The following is a 22,712-nucleotide window of genomic DNA, read 5'->3' on the forward strand; positions in this document are numbered from 1 at the left end:
ACATGTATTAAGGTTGAGAAAATAAGGAAAACGTATAGATTTCGTATCACTATTACTTGATATAACAAGATGTTTTTCTCTGAAAATAAAGAATTTATAAAACAAAAAGAGTAGATAGCTGCTAAGGCAGTACTGGGGGACAAGGAGGGTGTTAGGGGCAGCGCTGGGGGTAGGGAGGAGGCAAGTGTAGATAGCAGTTGGGTGCACACAATGTGCACTGTTACAGCATACCCACCTCCCTTACAAAATGTGTCAGAAAGGCCCCTTTACAGTCACAAATTGTGACAGCACCCCTCCCCTACACAAACAGAATGTGACAGCATGCCCTCCCCCGACATGTACAAAGTGTGACACCATATCCCTTTACACATACACACTGCGACAGATACACCCTTAAGCACACATACACGCAATGAGTGACAGTATGCCCTCCCCCTACAACGTTTATCGGAGTGATAGAAATTCTTCTATCGCCACAATTTACAGAACCAATAGGAGAACTCTTGTCAAGGCAGCCGAGTGATGCTGGCAGGTGCATTAAGGGCGGCTGAGCTTGCCACTTTGCCAGACCAGTGTGAAGAAGACATATACACCTGCTTGCATGTATGTGTGCAAATATTATATAAATATATAAATAGTAAGTCCCCATACGTGCGGCACACCGTGCTGACGAAAGAAACCACACTGCAGTCAAAGCTGAATGAGATCAAGGTTTCAATGCCTTTAGTCACGGCATTTTCATCAGGACGTACATAAGCATAGTAACATCTTACCTTATATACAGCCACCAAGTGAGCACACTGCCTCGACGGAGCGGGTCCTCCCACCCGCCCGTCGGCGCATACCAGTGACGTCAATGCGTCACTACGTAGTGAACCATCACCATAGAAACCGAAGACGCCAACATGCATCATAAAAACAACACTTATCAAAGCAATTGTGCATAAAATATGCATTCTGACTCCTGTACGATACCAACTGCGCATGTAGGAGCCTGATCATATGTAACATGTATAATAAAAAATATAATCAAAAATGCATAGGACACATGACAGTATACATACAGTTGCCAAACTATCTACCAAATGAATAATATCCTACCAGCATATATGTACAAGGCAATGGGGTCATGCAGCACTACAGATCAAAAACACATATATACAAAATTACACAGGTAATATATCACTATATCTATACCATGGCAACTACTCTGAGCATAACCAATGTTATAGAAAGGCTCCAAGGCCCAATGGTTCATATGTATAAATTTTTTTTCCACAGCCTCCAGGCCGCTCGCTAAGCTGTGGGTGACCACCCACAGCTTTAGCAGGCGGCCAGGTGATGGTCGCGATTATCGTGACCATCGGGCTTGCGAGGAGACCCTTGTGGTAGGGTCTCAGGTCTCGCAAGCCCGAGTGGACTCCCTGCTCTAATAGAGCAGGAAGGTCACTACTGACATCACGAGTGATGTCAGTAGGGCCGCCCACAAACGTCAGGCGTTCCTAAAGGAACGCCTCCGTTTGTGCAGCCACCCCCCTTACAAAACGGGGCGAGCTGTCGATCAACATTCACAGCCGCCCTGTCTTGTAGCGAGTGAAGTTCTCACTCGCTCTGGGGCATTTTGCACGCCGCGTGTGGGCATTGCCCAAACATCAACCGGCTTGCGAGCGCTATGCGCTCACGAGTGGGTCTGTGTCAGGCCCATAGTATACTGTATATGTATTATATACCTCACATTTTTGTTTGTTAAATCCCAAAAATGGGGCATGGCCTCACTACAGCTATATCTATCTATGGATCGATCTATTATACCACCAAAAAGAATTTGACCCTCTGCTATCATATAGCTATATTTATCTAATTATAGGGCTTAAACATGCTAATGGTGTATATCTATAAAACCACACCATTAGCATGTTTAAGCCCTATAATTAGAAAAATATAGCAATATGATAGCCTAGGGTCATTCTTTTTGGTTAGGATATATATCTTATAGATACAGTATATCAATAAAACCACATCACTAGCATGTTTAAACCCAGCCCCAGGCCAGCACCTCTTCTTTGATAGGAGTCTGTATTTTACCGCAGTCTGACACTGTGTTATAGCAACTTACCAGCAGGCAGCCCTGTGACATGAGGGATGTGGATCCCGATGACGGTGACTGGAGGCCCGGGTGGGCGGATCTGCTGCTCCGGATCTTCCGCTCCTGCACACAGGACAGTAGCAGCAGAAAGATTACCGCTGGTGCCTGGCGCCAACCAAATGCGGGCCGTGGCTCCCATCCCACTCTCCACCACTGCGGTGAGCACTCCCACCCTTGCCCAGTTAACGTGATGCGATGGGCTTGTGGTGATGGCCTTGCGATGTGATGTCATGACGTCACGTCGCCCCTTGCATGCAAACAGACGGCCGCCCATTACAACAGCGGTGCAGCTGTGTCACTGTCTGCCTGCGGTCTGCCTTTGCTGCTGGCCCTATTGTTTAATAAAGTAATGTATCAGTATGGTCGCGGCCGCGGTGCCCTTAACTATGTGGCGCCCTACGCGGCCACGTACCATGCGTAATTATAGAACCGGCCCTGGTGAACATGCAAATAGAGTGCGTTAATGTGATATCCATCCAATTTAACAGTATGGTATTCAGGGCCTGATTCAGAGCCGCTCGTAAGCGGCCGCTCGTTCGTTCTGAGCGATATTCGCACATCTGCGCATGCGTATGGGTTGTAATGCGCATGCGCCAACCAGTCAGTGCGGTCGGAAATCGGGTGCTCGCAAAATAGCGAATGCCTGCTAATAGGAGTGACAGGATGAGGCGTTTGTGGGTGGTAACAGGGGAAGGTGCTTGAAAACGGGGAGTGGAGATCCGAATGCAGGCGTGCCAAATGGTCAAAACGGGCGTTTAATGGGTGTGCATAATTAACAAAGCAGCGTCATCGACCACGTCACTTGGTTGTCTGAACTGCTCGCATGATTGGGGTAGGAAAATGCTACCACAAGAATAGCGAGCAGTTCATACGCCGTTCGATGTACTCGATTAATCTAATAAATAACGGAGATGACGTATGATGCGAGCGGCCAGGGGGCATTTTTTCAAAATAGCGAGCGCATGTTTCGTTCGCTCGTTCAGACATAGAGGCGTCAACAGACCGCATAGAGCGAGCGCTTAATTTAAATATCCGGACCCTTTTTCAGAACGACCGTCCGCAAATAGCGTCCGGCTCTGAATCAGGCCCTCAGTACAAATTACAACAGTAGAGCACCTGCCACCCAGCAGTTAAGCTCTGAATTACATGCGTATCTTTCGTTGAAGAATACCATGGTATGCCAAAGTCCAGCCTTCACATAACATTCCATGGCATGAAACACAGGCCTGAATGGCGTGCTATGATCAACAAACTAGCTGGGTCCATCTGTACATCCATTTCATATTTTTATCAAATCAAGATAGAATGAAAATGTTGCTGTAGTTAAGTATTTATTAGTGCATTTGTCATTTTTTTAATGGTGGCAAATAAGATTAATTATTAACAGGGGCAGAGCAGTAAATATTATTTTCAATATGGGGCATTATTTAATAATATATGGAGTGTATACATAGGAGGCATTTATTTTATGAAGGGACAATGGCCCTCATTCAGAGCCGTACGCTCTGAGCAGAGCGCACGCTCTGAATGAGGGCTGGGCTCCATTTTCATGGAGCGTCCTCCTGGACGCTCGTATAGCTGTGAGTCACCACCCACAGGCTATACGAGCGTGCATTGTGATGGCCGCGATGGTCGAGACCATCGCAACCATCGAAATTGCGAGCCGGAGCCTGCGGTTGAGGTTTTCAACCGCAAGCTCCGGAGTGATTTTGGCTCTATCAGAGCCAAAATCACTCCCACTGACATCACTAGTGATGTCAGTGGGCCGGCTTTTGACGGGAGGCGTTCCCGTGGGAACGCCCCCGTCAGCGAGGCACGCCCACCAAAGGGGACGTGCTGTCAATCAACATTGACAGCACGCCCCCTTTGATCGGACACAACGAGCGAAGAACTTTCCTTCGCTCGTCGCGTCTGGCGCATGCGCACGACGGAGCTCCCTCCGTCGTGCGCATGCTCAGTCCATAACATCGACCCACTTGCGAGCGGACAGCCGCTCGCGAGTGGGTCTGAATCAGGCCCAATAATTTTTATTAGGAACGCAACATTTTTTGCACTGTTGGCCATGTGCGTGCTGGCACTTATAGTACTGCAAGTCCTAGCATAAAAGGACACTTATGGCTGGTCAGTGCATGCTGGCAATTGTAGTACCACAATTGCTTGCGCTATTATTGTCACAGTATGACTTCAGTATCAAAGGCAGGGCTGCCTATTTCTATGTAGACACTCAATGTGGCTTGATGACGCAGTGTGCCGCAGTCGGTGGGCACGTTTTTTTTCTGTGCTAAAAACTGCAGACTGTGATACTGTATCTGTGATATACAACAGTCAGTAATGGTCAGTAGGTCAAGGACCACTGCTTATACTATCTGCGCAGTGTGTCATAGTCAATGGACATTTTTTTTGTGAAAATAAAAATTATATATATATTTTTTTAAATTCAGGCATTGATCTGGAAAACAACGATCAATCAACAATAGAACAGCAGGAGCAGCAACCAAGCACTAGCATCGCAGCTGCTGCCACCACCAGTCATCATGACGGAACAGCTTCAACATCATTTACTAAAGCCGATGTTCAAGGGCATAGAGGCTTTCATTTAGGTCATCTAAAATCCAAAAAAGCATATTTTATTACATTGCTAAGAAAAAACACCTTTACTAAAGTGAAAGTTTCCGGCAGAAAAACGTAAAATTGCCATCATGCCATACACCAAACAAAATGGCAAGGAAAGGCTCAAGCCTTGTCCTTTATTTCTGAATGGTGGTTCTGCAACTGCTGTCAGACAAGCATCTTCTTCTGCCTCACATGACGATGCAAGACTTTCTCAGTCTAGTAGAGGTGTCAAAAAAATTAAAACCGGAATATGAGTGGTAAAAAAAACATTAAGGAAGTGGAACAAACTGTATGTCGTTCAGAAATGTCACAAATCCCTGAGGAGAGTCTAACTGTGTCCGCAAGTGCTGTGTGAGCCTGACCTTTCTGATACTGTACTTGTAGAGAAGCCTCCTTCCTCCATTTCTGCACCCTCTGCAAATGTGGTGATGAGCAGTACAAGTCAAGAAAATGCTGACCTAGACATTGAGGATGCTACGGTGGAAGTACAGGATAAAGGGGATATTTGTGTAGCTGACACAGGCACTAATGAGGATGTTGATGATGAGGGTGTTCTTTGTGTAAGTGAGGCACCATTTGAAGCAGGTTTTGCCCGTGATAAGAAGGCCATTGTCATGCCTGGGCATAAGACAAAAAATATCCACCTCTTATGTGTGGAATAATTTTTACCCAATTCCGGACAACAGTTTTCTTGTCATCTATAGCAATAGTAAAGCCAAAGTAGGTACAGGTAGGTAGGTAACTTTAACCATCTAGGAACCTCCTCCCTGTTACATAATTTTCAGCGTGTTCATGAAAAGTTTTAGTCAGAATTAGAAACTTATGCTAAAAAAGTAACAACAACCAGTCTAGCATCAGCTAGCTCTATTCTCTCTGCTAAATCCAAGCACCTGCAATCTGCACCACAAACACCTTCATCATCAATATCCTCAATATTGTTCAAAAGTAGTCCTGCCACAAATATTGTGAGAGCATTACATCTAGGCGATTTCGAACACATCCCATATTTTTCTCACACAATCAAATTGGTGGTGCCGAATTTTTTTTAAATTGACAGGGGCATTTAGGATATGCTGTCTTTGGCCCGAAACACAAAACACTTTGGGACATTTTCGACATTCAACAGCTGCATGTAGAAGATTGCAGCACATGCAAGAACAACTCAATATGCCCTGCCACCAGCTTGAAGCAATAGGTAGTAACAAGGTGGAATGCCACCCTTTTTTGTGCTTCAGCAGATGGAGGAAGAGCAAAGAGCAATCCAAAGCTACACAATGAGCCATGACATAGGGAGAATGTACCTTACTCCAGCATAATGGAGAATACTTTTCATGTTGTGCAAGATGGTGAAACCCTACGAAGTTGTCACCTGTGAAGTGAGTTCAGACACTGCCAGCTTGAGTCAGGTGATTCCCCTAATTAGACTTTTGGAACAGCAGCTCGGGAAACTGAAAGTGATTCCACTAAGTATGTCGGACTAGATCAAGTCCTTTATTCACTTCGTTAGGATCAAAGGGTTGTCAGCATCTTAAAATAAATCAATACATTTTGGTGACTGTGCTTGATCCTAGGAGATCCTAGGTTTAAGCCGTAAGAGATGCAAAGAGCTTTTGGCGAGCAAGTTGTCAGCTCAAGCGGCATGTGACATGGCAACATCTCCTCTTTCAGTTACTTCAGGAATTGCAACTGCCAGGAAAAAAACTCAGCTTTCCTAAGAGACCCACTGGTCATGCAGATGAGTCAACATGACATTTTGACATCGGGTGGGGTCTAAAAGAATTGCCTAAAATTAGTAACCTCTCTACCATGACTCCAGCTGATATGGTCACCATTCAAAGAATGGTTGAGAATTATTTTAATGACAGCATCCAAATAGGCATGTTAGACAGTCCCTTTGCCTACTGGCAGGAAAAAAAGGCAATTTGGAGGCCTTTTGCTTTACTTAAGCTGCCCACCCTCCAGTGTGTCCTCAGAAAGAGTTTTCAGCACAACCAGTAACCTTGTCAGAATCATCGGTGTATGAGATAAAATGTGGAAATGATGATATTCACCAAAATGAACTACAAATTTCACAAGGAAGACCTTTACTGGCAATCACCTCAAAGTCTAGAGGCACCTGTAATTCTGGATTCCAGCAGGGATGAATTAATATTGTGTGAAGATGATGTACACTGTGATGAGGGTGAGGATGATAATGGTGACGACATCTTGATTCTGCAGAGCCAGTTTGTACATAAAGATTATTGTGAGTCATGTCAGCTGCCCATTGGTATCTTTTTTTGTAGGGGCTCAAACAATCCAATCACTTCAGCCACATGTGGCAGTCACTGTCGCTGAAGTGATTGGCTTAAGTGCATGCCCTTTGGGGTGGGTTGGAGGGCCCAAGGACAATTCCATCTTGCACCACTTTTAATTATGGGCTTGCCAAGATTCTGTGTGTTTGACAGGTAGTGTACTATATATTACTGTACTGTACTGTACTTTACTGTGGTGTTCATGTTCTTTTGTATCTTGCAATGCAATCTATCACCAGCTTCTTTTCCAGGCATATAGGCCCCATTTACTGCAGCTTCTCAGCAGATGCAGATCAAATCCAAAACCCGCAAAATTGGACGACAGGATGATGACGTTTTGCCCAGATTGGAATCCAAGTCCGGGCGGAAAACTCAAGCCGTTGTATCACCCTCCTCCCTCATAAATTTGCTTCAGAGGCCAATATTAAATTAAATTTACAAATGAATCAACCCTTCATTCCTTTCCCTGCCTTCAACTACATACCAGTTTGGTGATGAACATTGACTTTTCCAGCATAATGGAGCACCTTACCATAAGGCAAAAGTGATAACTAAGTGGCTTGGGGAACAAAACATCAAAATTTTGAGTCCATGGCGCGGAAACTCTCCAGACCTTAACCCCATTGAGAACTTGTGGTCAATCCTCAAGAGGTGGGTGGACAAACTAAAACCCACAAAATCTGACAAACTCCAAGCATTGATTAGCCAAGAATGGGCTGCCATCAGTCAGTATGTGGCTCAGAAGTTGATTGACAGCATGCCATTGCGGATTGCAGAGGTCTTGAAAAAGAAGGGTCAACACTGCAAATATTGACTCTTTGCATAAACTTTATGTAATTGTCAATAAAAGCCTTTTTTACACTTATGAAATGCTTGTAATTTTACTTTAGTATACCATAGTAACATCTGACAAAAAGCTCTAAAAACACTGAAGCAGCAAACTTTGTGAAAACCAATACTTGTGTCATTCTCAGAACTTTTGGCCAAAGCTGAATCGAAAAAACAGAATTCTCCATAGAGAATTCTGGAGGGGGGGAATAATGTGTTTAAGGGGCTACACCTCAAAAGCTATTGGTGGTACCAAGCTGAAATTTGGCATGGGCGGGTAGAACTGTTGCTCTGTACTGCATGTCAAATTTCAGGGCAAAAAAATTAAAAATGAGGATCTGGGAGTAATCTAGAGTTCCAACTGTCAGTTTTTTCTGACTCTCTCAGTTAGGACCACTTTTCTGCTGTTCTCTATGGGGGATTTTTGGGAAGGCATAACTCAGGGTGGGGGGCGAATTTAGACTTGGGGTTTGTTTTATTAGGTAGCTATTGTTCCAGGGTAGGGCCTTTTGGGGTTCAGGTAATTGAGAAAGTTACAGTTCTTAAACTATTACCTCACAATTGCACTATTATAGAGATAGGAAGATTCAATTCCTTGCGCAGCCTCAGTAGGTGCTTTTGTACTCACTGTGGCTTCACTTGGGTGCACCAAGATTACTGTCCTCTGCGGATGGTAGTGGGGGCAGGGACAGGGGGAAGGCAGCCGGGGTTTGCTGTGGCCGGGACCCGGGTGGAGGTAGCGGGCACTAGTGGTGGCTGAGATACAGGGGAGAAAGCAGATGGCATTGGTGCCGGGTCGGCCGTTAGCAGTGTAGGTGGGGCGAGCGGTGGGCAATAGGACCCGGGGGAGGTAGCCGGCATTAGCGGCAGATGCAAGCTCATGAAGCCTGCATCTGTGTGTAAAAGAAAAAATTAAACATGTGTAAAAGAAAAACAAAAAAAAGAACAATCTGTACTGGGCTTTTAGTGACCCAGTGCTGATTGTGCAAGGTACGGAGGACAAATTACATAGGGGTTCCCCATATTAAGCACAACCAGCACCAGGCTAATCAGAACCAGTTTTGGTTGCCAAAATACAGGGGACAAATGACATAGGGGTCCCCCGTATTCAGCGCAATCAGCACTGGGCTCTGAGCCAGTCTTGGTTCTGGAAATACATGGGAAAAATATTAGTACGATTCCCCTGTATTTTCCATAACTAGCACCAGACTTTCCAGCAGGGGGCTGATGCCACAGCCAGGGGATCCCTTTCACCGGGTCCAACCCTGACCGCTAGTCAGCCCAAGCTGGGGATCCCTGGGGAGCTGCAGGGCACCCCTCTCCAGGGAACCCCAGACCTAGGCTGATAGCCCGGGGCTATCCCCGGCACCCCTGGGTGCCGGCTTGATAGTGTAATGTGGTGTAAAAAATAGAATTGTTAATATTGGCTTTAGCTGTGGTACTACACGTCGCAGCAAGCCTCCCCCACATGCTGGTACTTGGAGAACCACAAGTACCAGGATGTGGGGAATTACGGGTACTTGTAGTTCTACAGCAAAATAAATATTAAAATAAACAGAGGACTCACACCATACAAAGTAAAAGTTTATTAAACATACATGCACTCACACATGTACACACACATGCACACATACTCACCTATGTATCCCTGTAGCCTTCGGTCCTCTTATCCAGTAGATTATCCATAGGGCACCTGGGAAAAAATATCCATACCCACCGTCTCCTATGCGAAGTTCGGGTCCTCTTCGGTTGATAGTAGGCTTGGCAAAATAAAAAAACGAATAGCGCTGACCCACATACTTAAGTACCGTGTATAGGAACGCTGCTTCCAGCTTAGCGGTGGTATTTCACCATAGAAACCCCGCCGCTGAGCGTTCATTGGCTGAGAGAGGCAAGCCCTCCGCCTCTTATCCTATGAATGGTTCTCACCATTGACTTCAATGGTGAGAACTGTGCCTGCCCAGCGCCATTTTTTTAATTCAAAGATGGCCACCGTGAGCCAATCACGGCTCGACATCATCGCCCCGCCCACTCGGCTGGCTTATATAAAGCCAGCGCGAGGTGCCATAAGGCAAGTCCCTCAGTGGGGATGCAGCAGTGAAGAGATGCCGAAGAGAGATGACGCCGGGGAAGTCCTGGATTGTCGGCGCCCTCCAGGTGCAATCGCCGTGGAAGTCCTGGGGCAGGCGGCAGCCATGAAAAAGAGCTTAAAGGCTGCCGCCATCCAGGTGAAGGTGCAGTACCATAAACTAATAAAACAAACGGGGTACAGGGGTACTATAGGTACCAGCGGGCCATTAATGCCCCGCTTGCTGGTACTTGTGGTCCTCCAAGTACCAGCATTCGGGGGAGGCTTGCTGGGACCTGTAGTTCTACTGCAAAAGACAATATTCTATTTTTTTTACAACACTTTACATTATCAACCCATCACCCTCAGCTCCAGTTTGATGCTGGGGATAGTCTCGGGCTATCAGCCTAGGCCTGGGGTGCCCTGGAGAGCGGGACCCCATTTTTTGTTGTGTCCCCAGCTCCCCAGGGATCCTCGGCCTGGGATGACTAGTGGTCAGAGTTGATACTTTGGCTGGGGGGCCAAGTGAAAGGGCTCCCCTGGCTGTGGCATCAGCCCCCCCGCTAGAAAAAGTCCTGTGCTGGTTCTGGAAAATACAGGGGAACCCTACTCATTTTTTCCCTGTATTTCCAGAACCAGGACCGGCTCAGAGCCCAGTGGTTGCGCTAAATACGGGGGACCCTTATGTTGTTTGTCCCCCATATTTTGGCAACCAGGACTAGTTATGTTTTGCCTGGTGCTGGTTGTGCTTAATACGGGGGATCCCTATGTTGTGTGTCCTCCATATTTTCACAGCCAGGACCGGTGATGAAAAGCCCAGGGCTGGTTATGTTTAGGGGAGCGGGGGGGGGGAGCATTTCCCTTTTTTTAATTTTTATTTTACACAAATTAAAATTTTAACATAGATTCATAGATGGATCTCACTGATTCATCTATGCATCTGTGTTTTGTTTTCTGAGATGCATGCCCAGTGCCAGTGAACACCTCTGTTGCCCGCTGATGCCCCTGTGCACTGCTCCACTGCTGCCACTAGTCCGCAACCCCACTGCCAGTGGCGTATCTATAATGGGTGCAGAGTGTGCGTTGCACACGGGCCACCGGGTCCAGGGGGGCCCCGCAACGCACACCCTGCACCCATATTAGTTTAAACTATAGCCCCATAGCCGTTTCTGCCCGTGCACCCCCAAAACACCTCCTGTGTTTTGGCCTTCCTCCACCTGCGCTAATGTACCATTTTGTTGCCCTTCTCCCCTGCAGGTGGCCCGGTTTGCTCCTCCAAATCTTGATAGTTAATACATTTTAAAAAAGCTATGAAATTCCATAGACAAATAACCTTACGGTTTCACATGTCCCTTTAAGGCTTCTTAGACATGAACAGAAATTTACAAAACATTGAATTTCTGCCACTCAAACTTCAAAGAGCAATGAAATTACGATCATTAAGGCTGACGCCTTAATGGATGTGTTCCTTGCGTAATACAGATATGGTATGCCATCACACCCTGTGGTTAACTCCAGATTCCGCACTCTCGCAGAGTGAGATTGCTGTCACTCACAAAATGGTGGCTGTCAGGGTTCAGCCTAGGATCGGCTATCTCTCACCTCTGCGCCGGCTTCCCCTGACTTCTCATTCTGTCAGACATCTGGTGCCGTTGAGGGGCGAAATGCTGAGCATTCTGCCTTAGGTGCTTGTGAACTTCCATGGTCGGCTGTGTGTGTTGGAGATCGGAGTACTTAGCATGGGCGCTGCCATGACAGTTCCTATCATGTGACAGTCTCCCAACCATTGGTAGCATGATCTCGGTCAGCTGATGCTGTGCTCCAATCATCTACTACCCCTGGGTATATATCCGGCTCCAGAACTCCAGGAAGTTGACTGATCAGCAATTGTCACTCCTATGTGCTAGTAGAGTCTTGTTCCAGGTTCCCTTGGTTTCCACGTTTAGTTCCTAGTGTTTCCAGTGAGCAGCAGTGCGACCAACATCTCTGCCTGTGTACCAAGTCTACAGTGTTTCCTGTGAGCAGCAGTGCAACTAACATCTCTGCCTGTGTACCAAGTCTCCAGTGTTTCCTGTGAGCAGCAGTGCAACTAACATATCTGCCTGTATACTTAGCCTCCAGTGTCTCCTGTGAGCAACAGTGCTATTTCATCTCAGCCTGTGGATATTGTTTGAGTGCACCCCATGGTGCAAAAGTGCATCAGCAAGCTATTACCAGCGTCTCCCTCAAGTGCACCCCGTGGTGCAAAAGTGCATCACCCCGTGGTGCAAAAGTGTGTCTGCACGCCACTACCTGTGAATTATTTGAGTGCAACCCGTGGTGCAAAAGTGCGTCAGCCCATGGTGCAGAAGTGCGTCCACACGCCAGTACCAGTGTCTCCCTCGAGTGCACCCCATAGTGCAAAAGTGCATCACCCCATGGTGCAAAAGTGCGTCCACATGCCAGTATCAGAGTCTCCCTCGAGTGCCACCCCACTGAGCAAAGTTGCGTCAGCACGCTACTTCCGTCACACTTCTTCAAGTATCTCTCAAGTGTCCTCTCTAGTATACCTCTCTGGTGCTAATTCTAATGTATCTCTCTAGTCCTATTCCTAGTATCATATCCTGGTGTAGTAGTGCCTTTGCTAGGCACTTCCCTTGGGCCACTGATAATCGAGTCTCTGTTCCCACAGGACTTGGATACCTGGTCAAAGGACCGTGACCTGTCTGCAGGGTGCAGCTAAGCCCATATCCCGCTTGGAGGGGTCACTGGTGAACACCTCCCTGCAGGTTAGACTCCACACTTTTGACCAGGTCTCGTCAACATCCAAGACCTGTGGATGAGGAGCCCTGATATCCAGGCCTGTTACCCCGAACTCTTCCAAAAATCAAGATCGCAACCCCTTCATAGGGGATTCCAGGATGTCAAACCTGACAGAGGAGCTGCTAATTCACAGAATTGCATGCTCATTGGAATACACACATGCAGTCTTTGCAACTGAGGTCTGAGCAGTTATGTGAGACACACATCTCATTCAATGCACACAATCTTCCCATTCAGTCACCACAATAATCCCACTGGGTTCCAACATCCTTCTCACTCAATACATCCATCTCATTCATTATACACATTCAGCTCCCTAATTGCTAAAACTATCATACTCTGTCTATGCATGTACACTATCTTTGCCTCCATGCTGCTATAATGGTCTTATGCTGGAACACCGGCAGGGGGTGTGCCTAACCCTAAGTCCCCCCCAGGAGCCCTAACCTAACCCTCCCCCCCCGCGCGGCTCTCCGAGCCCGCCTCCCGGCCTACCTTCATTCAGTACGCCAGGCATCGGGCTCCCGGCATAGGGATAACAATAGGCGTCGGGACTTCGATGCCTGTCATTAGACCCCTGCCAGGATTTGACAGTCGGGAAGCCAGCAGTTGGCATTTCGACCGTCGGCTTCCTGACTGCATCTCGCTATAACTACCCCAATCCCTACAGCTGTGTTCTCCCAACTGTGCTAGTCTGCATGTTCTCATCCACACCAATATGTCTTTCCCCATGTGCACCGCCCTGTTTTCACAAGGGAATCTATCTACAGTATATATTGAATATGAGGGCAGAGACAGTACTGTGATTTCATAGTTAGATGACAAAATATCTACTCTGCTCAGTGTTGTACCTTTGTGGACAAAACAATCACAGTCTTTTATACTATACATGTCAAGGTGAGATAAAGGGACAGACACTATGGGGAAATTTCAATTGGGGGTAAGAATAGCAAAAATACAGCACCTGCAAGGTTTCTCCTGCAGGTGCGGGATTTTTGCTATTTAATCAGGTGCAGGTTTTTTTAGATTTTGAGCGCCGGGAGGTTTTTTCCTTGCATCTCTAGAGCCAGTCTGTTTTCTCCTAAATTTTAGGAAAAATCAGCGAGAAGTGCTTTGGGACCCTGGTGGCACCCCCCCTTCATGGACCAATTAAGCTTCACTTACTGTATACTGTACATTTAAAGAGTATATCTTGTCCTAAATGGATGTGAAACTGCTTGTGTTTGTGTGTTTGAGCCTGAGCTGCACTTACTGTGTACTGTACACATTTGAAGAGTATATCTTGTTCTTTAGGGGCAGATACACTACTGTCATTGCAAGCATAGCTGACCAAAAAATACTGTGCTATGTCTGAGTAAGCTCAACACCAAAGAAGACATTTTTTTCTGGTTTTGAAAAAATGTTCAAGTCTTTTAATTAAATTAGATATTACAAGGGAAGTTTGTATGTGCTTGAGATGCAGTGTATATGTCAGGAAGTGGTACTGTACTTACAGGATGTTGTGACCTCGTCAGCCACACCCTAAAATAATCAGAGTTAAAAGAAGACTTTTTTTTTATTTAAAAAAAATTAAGTATTTTAATTTAACTTGGGAGTGTTTGAGAGGCAGTGTATATCTGCCTGGAAGGGGTCAAATAGTGTACTTACTGGGTTTTGTAGCTTAATCAGAAACACTACAAAATAATAAAGGTCTGACAGTAGACATCTATTTATATTTAAAAACAATCTCAAGTTTTTCAATTCAAGTCAGATAAGGGAAGATTGTTGGTGCTTGCGAGATAGTGTATTTTACTGTACTTACAGGGATTTTTAGCCCCATCAGCTGCACCCCAAAATAATTAGAACTGAAAAAGACAATTTTTTATGGTTTAAAATTTTTTTTGCAAGTCTCTTATTTTAAAAGTTATAATATATATTTCCAGGGACTATTGTGTGTGTTTGAAAGGAAGTGGATATCTGCAAGCAAGCGGTTCAATACTGTACTTACTGGGTGTTGTGACACTTTAAGATTATACTGCTAAGGTGGACCCCTCTCATGTGACAAATCCATGAACACTATTTACATTATCCAATTACCGAGACTTGCAGTTCCTCATTTTTCATTCAGTCATTTACTACTTTCAGTTTTATAAGTTTAAGTGCAAAAATAGCTATATATAGGTTTCAATTCTATCCTAGGACTTGTAGTCCATTTAAAAAAAAACATTTAAACTTGCATTGCTGATTTTTTACTCTTTATATTTGAAGGATATATATCCAGTAAATATGCATGCCCGAGCTGGTACATCAGACCAGTAAAAGATTGTTATATGGTTTTTATACAAATATAAAATGTATATAATATTTTTTTTTACGTATCTTGAATTTGTTCTGCCATATCAGTTTCCACCCATTTCTGGCTTGAATCACCTGTATAGGCCTGAGGCCTGAGATTTGCTGTTTGGATTTAGTTTGCATTTGAAAACCTACATTTGGAAGCTTGGTTTTTATTACTTTTTTCTGCGTTTAGGATTTGCTTTTCCTTATAGTAATAAATGTTTTACCTTCCACTAAGTACTCCTCCTCCAATCATCTATACTGGCCTTGGGCCTGTGATTTGCTATTTGAAGTAAGTTTGATGGAAATCTAGTTTTCTACTAGACTTTACTCTGGCAACACTCACCTGTACTGGCATTAGTTCAGTGATTTGCTGTTTGAAAATGTTTTTTGCTAATATGTTATATTTTCTATTATGCTTTTACTTTTAGCCTATTAGTTCTTGATTAATGAAAACAATCTATAGGGTCATATGGTTTATTAATCTACCATCCTGTCTGTCAGTGCAGTGCCACTATATTTCATAGATGTGCTATATACTTTTAAATTGCCATTGGTTTGTGCCGCTACTCTGTTGCTTAGTTTAGCCAGCCAGATCACTGCAGCTTTTGGCCAATATTGGTGAAATCTATATTGTGAGCTGTTAGGTGGTCAAAATTTGAAATTAATGTTATTGATGTTATATATACTGCAGGAACAAAAACATGCCAAAATGATTTTAGCTATTTTTATAATTTTTCGAAGAAATCCAAAGCCAAAATAAATGAGGGTGGTTTAACCAAAACCAAAATATGATGATGATTTAAAACCAAAACACAGATCTGTGCTCGCCTCTAGTATATATGCACAGAAATGCCCAATATTTCTGTGCATATATACTTTTACCTTAATTTCAAATTACAGTTGCCTGAGTACATATCAAAATAGCATTTTAACTTCAAAGTTCCAATGGGATATGTTGAAGGACACTAAGGGGTAAATTTACTAAAGTGAGAGTTTTTAGAAGTGAGTTTTAAAAGTGATGTTGCCCATAGCAACCAATCAGATTCTAGCTATTATCTTCTAGAAGGTGCTAGTTAAATGTTAAGTAGAATCTGATTGGTTGCTATGGGCAACATCACTTCTAAAACCCACTTCTAAAACTCTCACTTTAGTAAATTTACCCCTAGATATCATCCATTATCATTCATAATATCATCCATTGTCACTTTCAATGTAAGAGATAATTTTTATTAATTATTATTATTATTATTATTATTATTACAGTATCATCATAATACATTTGCATCTTTATTTGGACTGCATTTTCTCATATTGACATTATATAAACTATTGAAGGAATGCATTTTTATGAGACTCTGGAACTATTTCAAACAATGACTCTCACCTGTATGTTTCCAGGAGATTTTCTATTAACATCATACTGCACAATAAAATCCCCATTCAGTAGTGTTGTTGAACAATTAGCACAGGATCGTTGCTGATCTATTGTGGGTTTAAAAGAAACATGACCCTAAAAATAAAAAGATAAAAATAACTCCATCATCTATTTTTTTTCTCCAAAACATCAAAATTACCATATAACAATTAGTATATCAAATTTAAGGAATAGGTGCTTTGTGCTTTGTCATGGCAAGATTTTGTGCAAAAACGTCACCGGTTCCAAATAAGGGTAGGCAACGTATTGCTGATTTGGCAGCATTCAAAACAGTTGAAGAGTCAGATTGCCCGAAGTTGACCGAGTGTATCACAATTTGTTATAGGACAATATTTAACCAGGTTAGATAATTTTGAATGAATGTAAAAAACACATTTTAGGAATGACTAAGACTAGAAGTTTTAAAATTACATGGAAGAAATTAATTGTGCACTCATTTGAAGAACCATTTCTACTGTTGAAACTACAGCTTATGTGAAGAGTAAGGACCTGATTCGCTAAGGCGCAATCGCTTGCTGCCGGGCGATTGTTGCACAGTGCGCATGCATATAATTCGCAGTGTGTGTGCGCAAGCCAGTCTCAGTGATGGGGAATCATGTGCTCGTAGTACACAGACTTCCCGCTACTTTGAGTGACAGATAGTGCCGTTTGTGGGTGGTTACAGGGGAAGGTGCTTGTAAACGGGGGAGTGGTGTTGCGGATGCAGGCGTATCAGGCCGACAAAACGCAGTTTAAAGGGCGTGCATAATTAGCAAAGTAGCGTCATTGTAAATGTCACCTGCATGTTTTTCAGCCATCACTGATCACAGTGCTTGCGGTGGTTTAAGGCCACCTCAAGGGCTGCGAGCAGCTCCGATAGCTCTCGATGTTACCGATTAATCCAACAATTCCAGGAGATGACGTGTGTTGCGAGGGGAAAGGGGGCGTCTTTATACACTAGCGAGCGCTCAGTGCCGTAGCTCGCTAAGACATAGAGGGAAGTGCGAGTGTGGAATTTGAATATCCGACCCCTTTTTGCCAGCGAGCGGCCGCATCTTGCGAGCAGGTCAGAATGAGCTCCTAAGTGCTGGAACAAAAAAGAAAAAAAGGAGCACAGTTAAAAAATCATAGCAATGAACAGGTCCGTAACTAGGGCGGTGTGGTAGGTGCCACTGCACAGAGTGCAGAATGGCCAGGCTACTGACAGCGCCAGCAGCGGGTGTGGCGCCTGTTTAAATTTGTCATCGTCCGTGAGTCAATCATGCACGTGGACCTGCAGCCAATTACAAGCAGACGCATCGAGCAAATCACGGCTCGCCGCATCATAGCTCCACTCGTTCACTCTACTTCAGTTCAGCAGCAGTGATGATATGGAGCAGACATCTGATAAAACTCTTCGGTTGCAGTATTGAAGGTGCAATCCGGGTTATTTAAAAGGGGTCACTCATCTTTTAACCCCTTTCACACTGCCGAAATACTGTAACCCGGGTTATTGCCAAGTCAATATATATACAGGAACCAGCGCTGGCCATAACCATAAAATATCTAAAGGACGGATTGATCGTTAAAAAATATTTTTATTTTAATCAACCAATACTGGTTGTACGTATATATATAAAGGTATATAAAAAACCAAGGTACATAAAGATAAATGAATAATTATATCACCACAAATGTTCCTTACGGACACCTATTTTTAAACAATCAATCCGTCCTTTAGATATTTTATAGTTATAGCCAGCGCTGGTTCCTGTATATATATTCCTTATAATATTATAGAGGACTAAGAAACTTCTCACCAGCCGCTGTTGAAAGCGCACCTGTCTTTATTTCTCTCCTTTTTTACTATTGCCAAGTCAACCCTGGTCACGGCTTGGTATGAAAGGGTCCCCAAAAAATAACCCAAGTCGAGTGACCATAGAATCCAACCCAGATAACAAGCATTGTTGGACACGGGAACGACCCAGGTAATGGTGCAGTGTGAATGGTCCGACCTGGGTTATCCAACCCAGGTCATGCCTAAAATGAGCTGATTGGCAGCTGTGGAGCAGCTGTGGAGCAGTTTTTATGACCTCACAAGTTTAGTAGGGCAGGCCCGGGTTTTAGTGTGAACAGGGCCTTCCCAGGAATAACCCAGTTCGAAGACACAGTGTAACTGGGATCTGACTCGGGTCTAATCTAGGACTGACCCATGTTCAAAATCCCGGGTTGGACCTGGGATTTTGTTGTAAAAGAGGTATTTGTGAATCTGTACAAAACATCCACTTCTAATGACTCACACATTTACCAGGGCAGACACAGGTCCAGTGTGAACCGGGTCGACCCAAGAATAACCCAGGTCCAACGTGCAGTGTGAAGAGCTGTAATGGGTTGAAACCGTGTTCAGTATCCCTGGCCGGACCAAGGTCGGAGCTGGGGCTTCAGTGTGAAAGGGATATAAGAGTAAACACGCATATAGCCGTCATATAAAAATTAGGTAAATTATAAATAATATGCTAAATTATAAATCTATCACTGAGGATTAACGCCAATAAAAATTGGTTAATTATCTAAACAGTTCCAACAATGGAGCCTCCCATGAGATTATGGAATAGCTACTGTACTTCCTCTGCGTAATTAACTTGAAGGAGCAGAAGGTGTCGGCCCATATACGTGTGACTAATACTTGGAACATATTAATTCTCATATGCAAACCAAAATAAGTGACTATTTATATTGTACAAAATTTAATTAAATAAGAATATTAGAAACAATGTATATACAGCCATGGCCAAAAGTTTTTAGAATGATACAAGTATTGATTTTCACAAAGTTTGCTGCTTCAGTGTTTTTAGACCTTTTTGTCAGACAGATGTTACTATGATATACTGTATAAGTATAATTAGTAAAATAAGTAAATAAGCAACCCCACACATGAACGGTCTCAGGATGCTTTACTGTTGGCATGACACAGGACGGAGACTTTTGGAGGAGTGTGATATGTATTACCGGCGGGCGCATGGCCGGCGGTTCAATTCCCGACAGCGGCTACCCGACAGCGCTGGTAATCCCGATCGTCCTAAAGGTAAGTGTAAACTAACCTAACCCCCATAGCCCTCCTTAGGGGTGCCTAACCCTAACCTTCCCCCCTGTGCCTAACCCTAACCCCCCCTCTAAGTGCCTAAACCTAACCCCAAGTCCCCGGGGGGGTGCCTAACCCTAACCTCCCCCCGGGGGTGCCTAACCCTAACCCTCCCTCCCCCTAGCCTAACTCTAACCTCCCATGGGGGTGCCTAACCCTAAGTCCCCCCCGGGAGCCCTAAACCTAACCCCCCCCGCGTGGCTGTCCGCTGCGGCGCCTGGCATCCGCTCGATCGGGATGCCGGGCGCCGGTCTCCAGACGTCGGGCAAATGACAGGCGTCTACATTTAGACGCCTGTCATTTGTCCCTAGTCGGGATAAAGCAGTCTGGAAGCCGGCGGTCGGCATTTACACCGTCGGGTTCCAGACTACATCCCTTTTGGAGGATGGAGTGGTGTCAATAAGAGGCAGCAAAGAAGCCACTTCTCTCCAGGAAAAACATCAGCGACAGACTGATAGTCTGCAAAAGGTACAGGGATTGGACTGCTGAGGACTGGGGTAAAGTTATTTTCTCTAATGAATCCCCTTTCAGATTGTTTGGGGAATCTGGAAAAACGCTTGTCCGGAGAAGGAAAGGTGAGCGCTACCATCAGTCCTGTGTCATTGCAACAGTAAAGCATCCTGAGACCATTCATGTGTGGGGTTGCTTCTCAGCTAAGGGAGTGGGATCACTCAAAATTTTGCCTAACAACACAGCCATGAATAAAGAATGGTACCAAAACATCCTCCAAGAGCAACCATCCAAGAACAGTTTGGTGACGAACAATGCCTTTTCCAGCATGATGGAGCACCTTTCCATATGGCAAAAGTGATAACTAAGCGGCTCGGAGGAACAAAACATCAAAATTTTGGGTCCATGGCCATTAAACTCCCCAGACCATAATCCCATTGAGAACTTGTGGCCCATCCTCAAGAGGCAGGTGGGCAAACAAAAACCCACAAATTCTGACAAACTCCAAGCATTGATTAGGCAAGAATGGGCGGCCATCAGTCAGTATGTGGCCCAGAAGTTGATTGACAGCATGCCAGGGCGAATTGCAGAGGTCTTGAAAAAGAAGGGTCAACACTGCAAATATCGAATCTTTGCATAAACTTAATGTAATTGTCAATAAAAGCCTTTGACACTTATGAAATGCTTGTAATTTTACTTCAGTATACCATAGTAACATCTGACAAAAAGGTCTAACAACACTGAAGCAGCAAACTTTGTAGAAACCAATACTTGTGTCATTCTCAAAACTTTTGGCCATGGCTGTACACATGAGGATACAGCTGTGTGTGTAATTGCCTCATCTCGTCTAGACATAATCATACACTCAGTGAAATATTGAATTACTTTGTCATTAATGAATTTGAACATTTTAATGATTTATAGTTTTGATTTTATCATATTTGTGGTAACTGCAGTAATTTATATAGATTGATATCAATTATTAGTTTAAGGAAATTTAGGGCTTAATTAAGCTTAAGGACACATAAGCATTGGCTTGTGGGGGAGGGTACAGCTTTTAGCAGGAGTGTAACTAAGTATTTGAAGGCCCCATAGCAAAAAAGTTTGTAAGGGCCCTATGTACCACCCAATGGTGAATAATGTATATAACACATGTAGCTATGACAAAGAAGATGGGCCCCCCTCAGCTCTGGGCCACATAGCTGCTGCACCCCTTGCACCTATGGTAGTTACGGCCAAAGTTATTCCCTTGACTGACAGGTTCTGGGATATTATCAGGTCTAAGAAGGGTTGGCATTTTATTGCAGTACTTAAGGGCTTATCCAATTGGCCGCAAAGTTTTCCCACAAAAAATTACACTGACCTCGCAACCAATTTTGGATTACAAAGAGTATGTGCGCTCCCGATCCTTGTGGTATCCAATTTTTAAAAACTGGTTGCAGGGTTTTTTTGCGGGCAAAATTCTGCAGGTGGGAAAAAAAAAATTCTACTCAAGCTGCGGATGGCTGTGTGCAGGGATCGGATGCAGTGTAGTGTAGTGTGTGTGGGGATCGGGTGCAATGTTAGAGCCAGTAGTGTAGTGTAGTGTAGTGTAGGTAGTTTGTGCAGGGAGCCAGGTGAGTTAGGGGGAGTGTAGTGTATGTAGGTAGTGTGTGAAGGGAATGGGTGCAGGGTTAGCGGCGTTAGTGTAGTTTAGTGTTTGTGGGGAGCGGAATCAGGGTTAGGGGTAGTGGGGTGTAGGGTTAAGAGTAGTACTTGTCTTGTGCCCGGCCGATCATGGAAGCTGTCTGCGACGCTGGAGAAGAGGAGGAGGACAGTGCTGTGAAAGGTAAGTTATTAAGGACTAAGGGAACTTCTAATTACTTAATTAGTCATTGGGGAGGGGGGTTCCAAAGTGTTCCAGAGTAACTGGCCTTAATTTTTCCTTAAGATATGGAATTTAGGAGAAATTAGACCTGCTCTGGGGGAGCTGAAAAAACAACCTGAGCACTAAAAAAATAATTCAAAACTTTGCACCCAATTGAATACTTAAAATCTTGCAATTGTGGGAAATACCGACTACCAGATGGTGCAATGATTGCTGTGAAAGCTTTGCTCCTCAGAGGCTGTACTTAAACCATAAGATTGTAGGACAAATCACATTTGAAGTAAGGCAAGATTTCTTGCTCTTGAGAAGGGACTGGAGCATGTCCTTGTGGAACATTCAGTCTGACCCAGTAAGGTGAGGGTAGATTCTGTAGACAAGTTAGAATTTTGAGGCCAGTGTTCTGCCGCTGTTCATACATGTTAGGTTAGGCCACGCTAATTGTCTGTTAGTGTGTTAGTGTGATCTATTAAGCAATTTAAATGTATGACCTTTATCACCATCTATGCTATTGTGTCTATAGTTTATTAACCCATAAGTGGTTTAATTGTGTTCTCTTGTTTATCAAAATGACACAAACAGCAAGTGACATTGAACAAAAGGCCCGATGCAGACCCGCTCGCTAGGCTGCGTTAGCACGTAGCCTGCCGATGTTTGCAATCTGCACATGCGTATAAGACGCAGTGCGCGTGTGCGAACCAGTCCATGCGATCGCCCCTTGCACATAGATGCCTCGCTAGAATGAGTGACAGGATGAGCCGTTTGTGGGTGGTGACAGGGGGTGGTGGATGGA

General features: G+C 44.4%; 1 protein-coding gene across 1 annotated transcript in view; it reads right to left on the bottom strand.

Moving 5' to 3' along the window:
- LOC148511925 (inter-alpha-trypsin inhibitor heavy chain H3-like) overlaps positions 1–22,712 on the bottom strand; it is a 185,317-nt gene that overhangs the window by 102,290 nt on the left and 60,315 nt on the right. Inside the window, 1 exon segment of the mRNA XM_088482492.1 lies at positions 16,455–16,580. Within this exon segment, the coding sequence (XP_088338618.1) occupies positions 16,455–16,580 (126 nt within the window).

This window comes from Taudactylus pleione, unplaced genomic scaffold (assembly GCF_031769625.1).
Source record: "Taudactylus pleione unplaced genomic scaffold, aTauple2 ptg000289l, whole genome shotgun sequence".
NCBI lineage: Eukaryota > Metazoa > Chordata > Amphibia > Anura > Myobatrachidae > Taudactylus > Taudactylus pleione.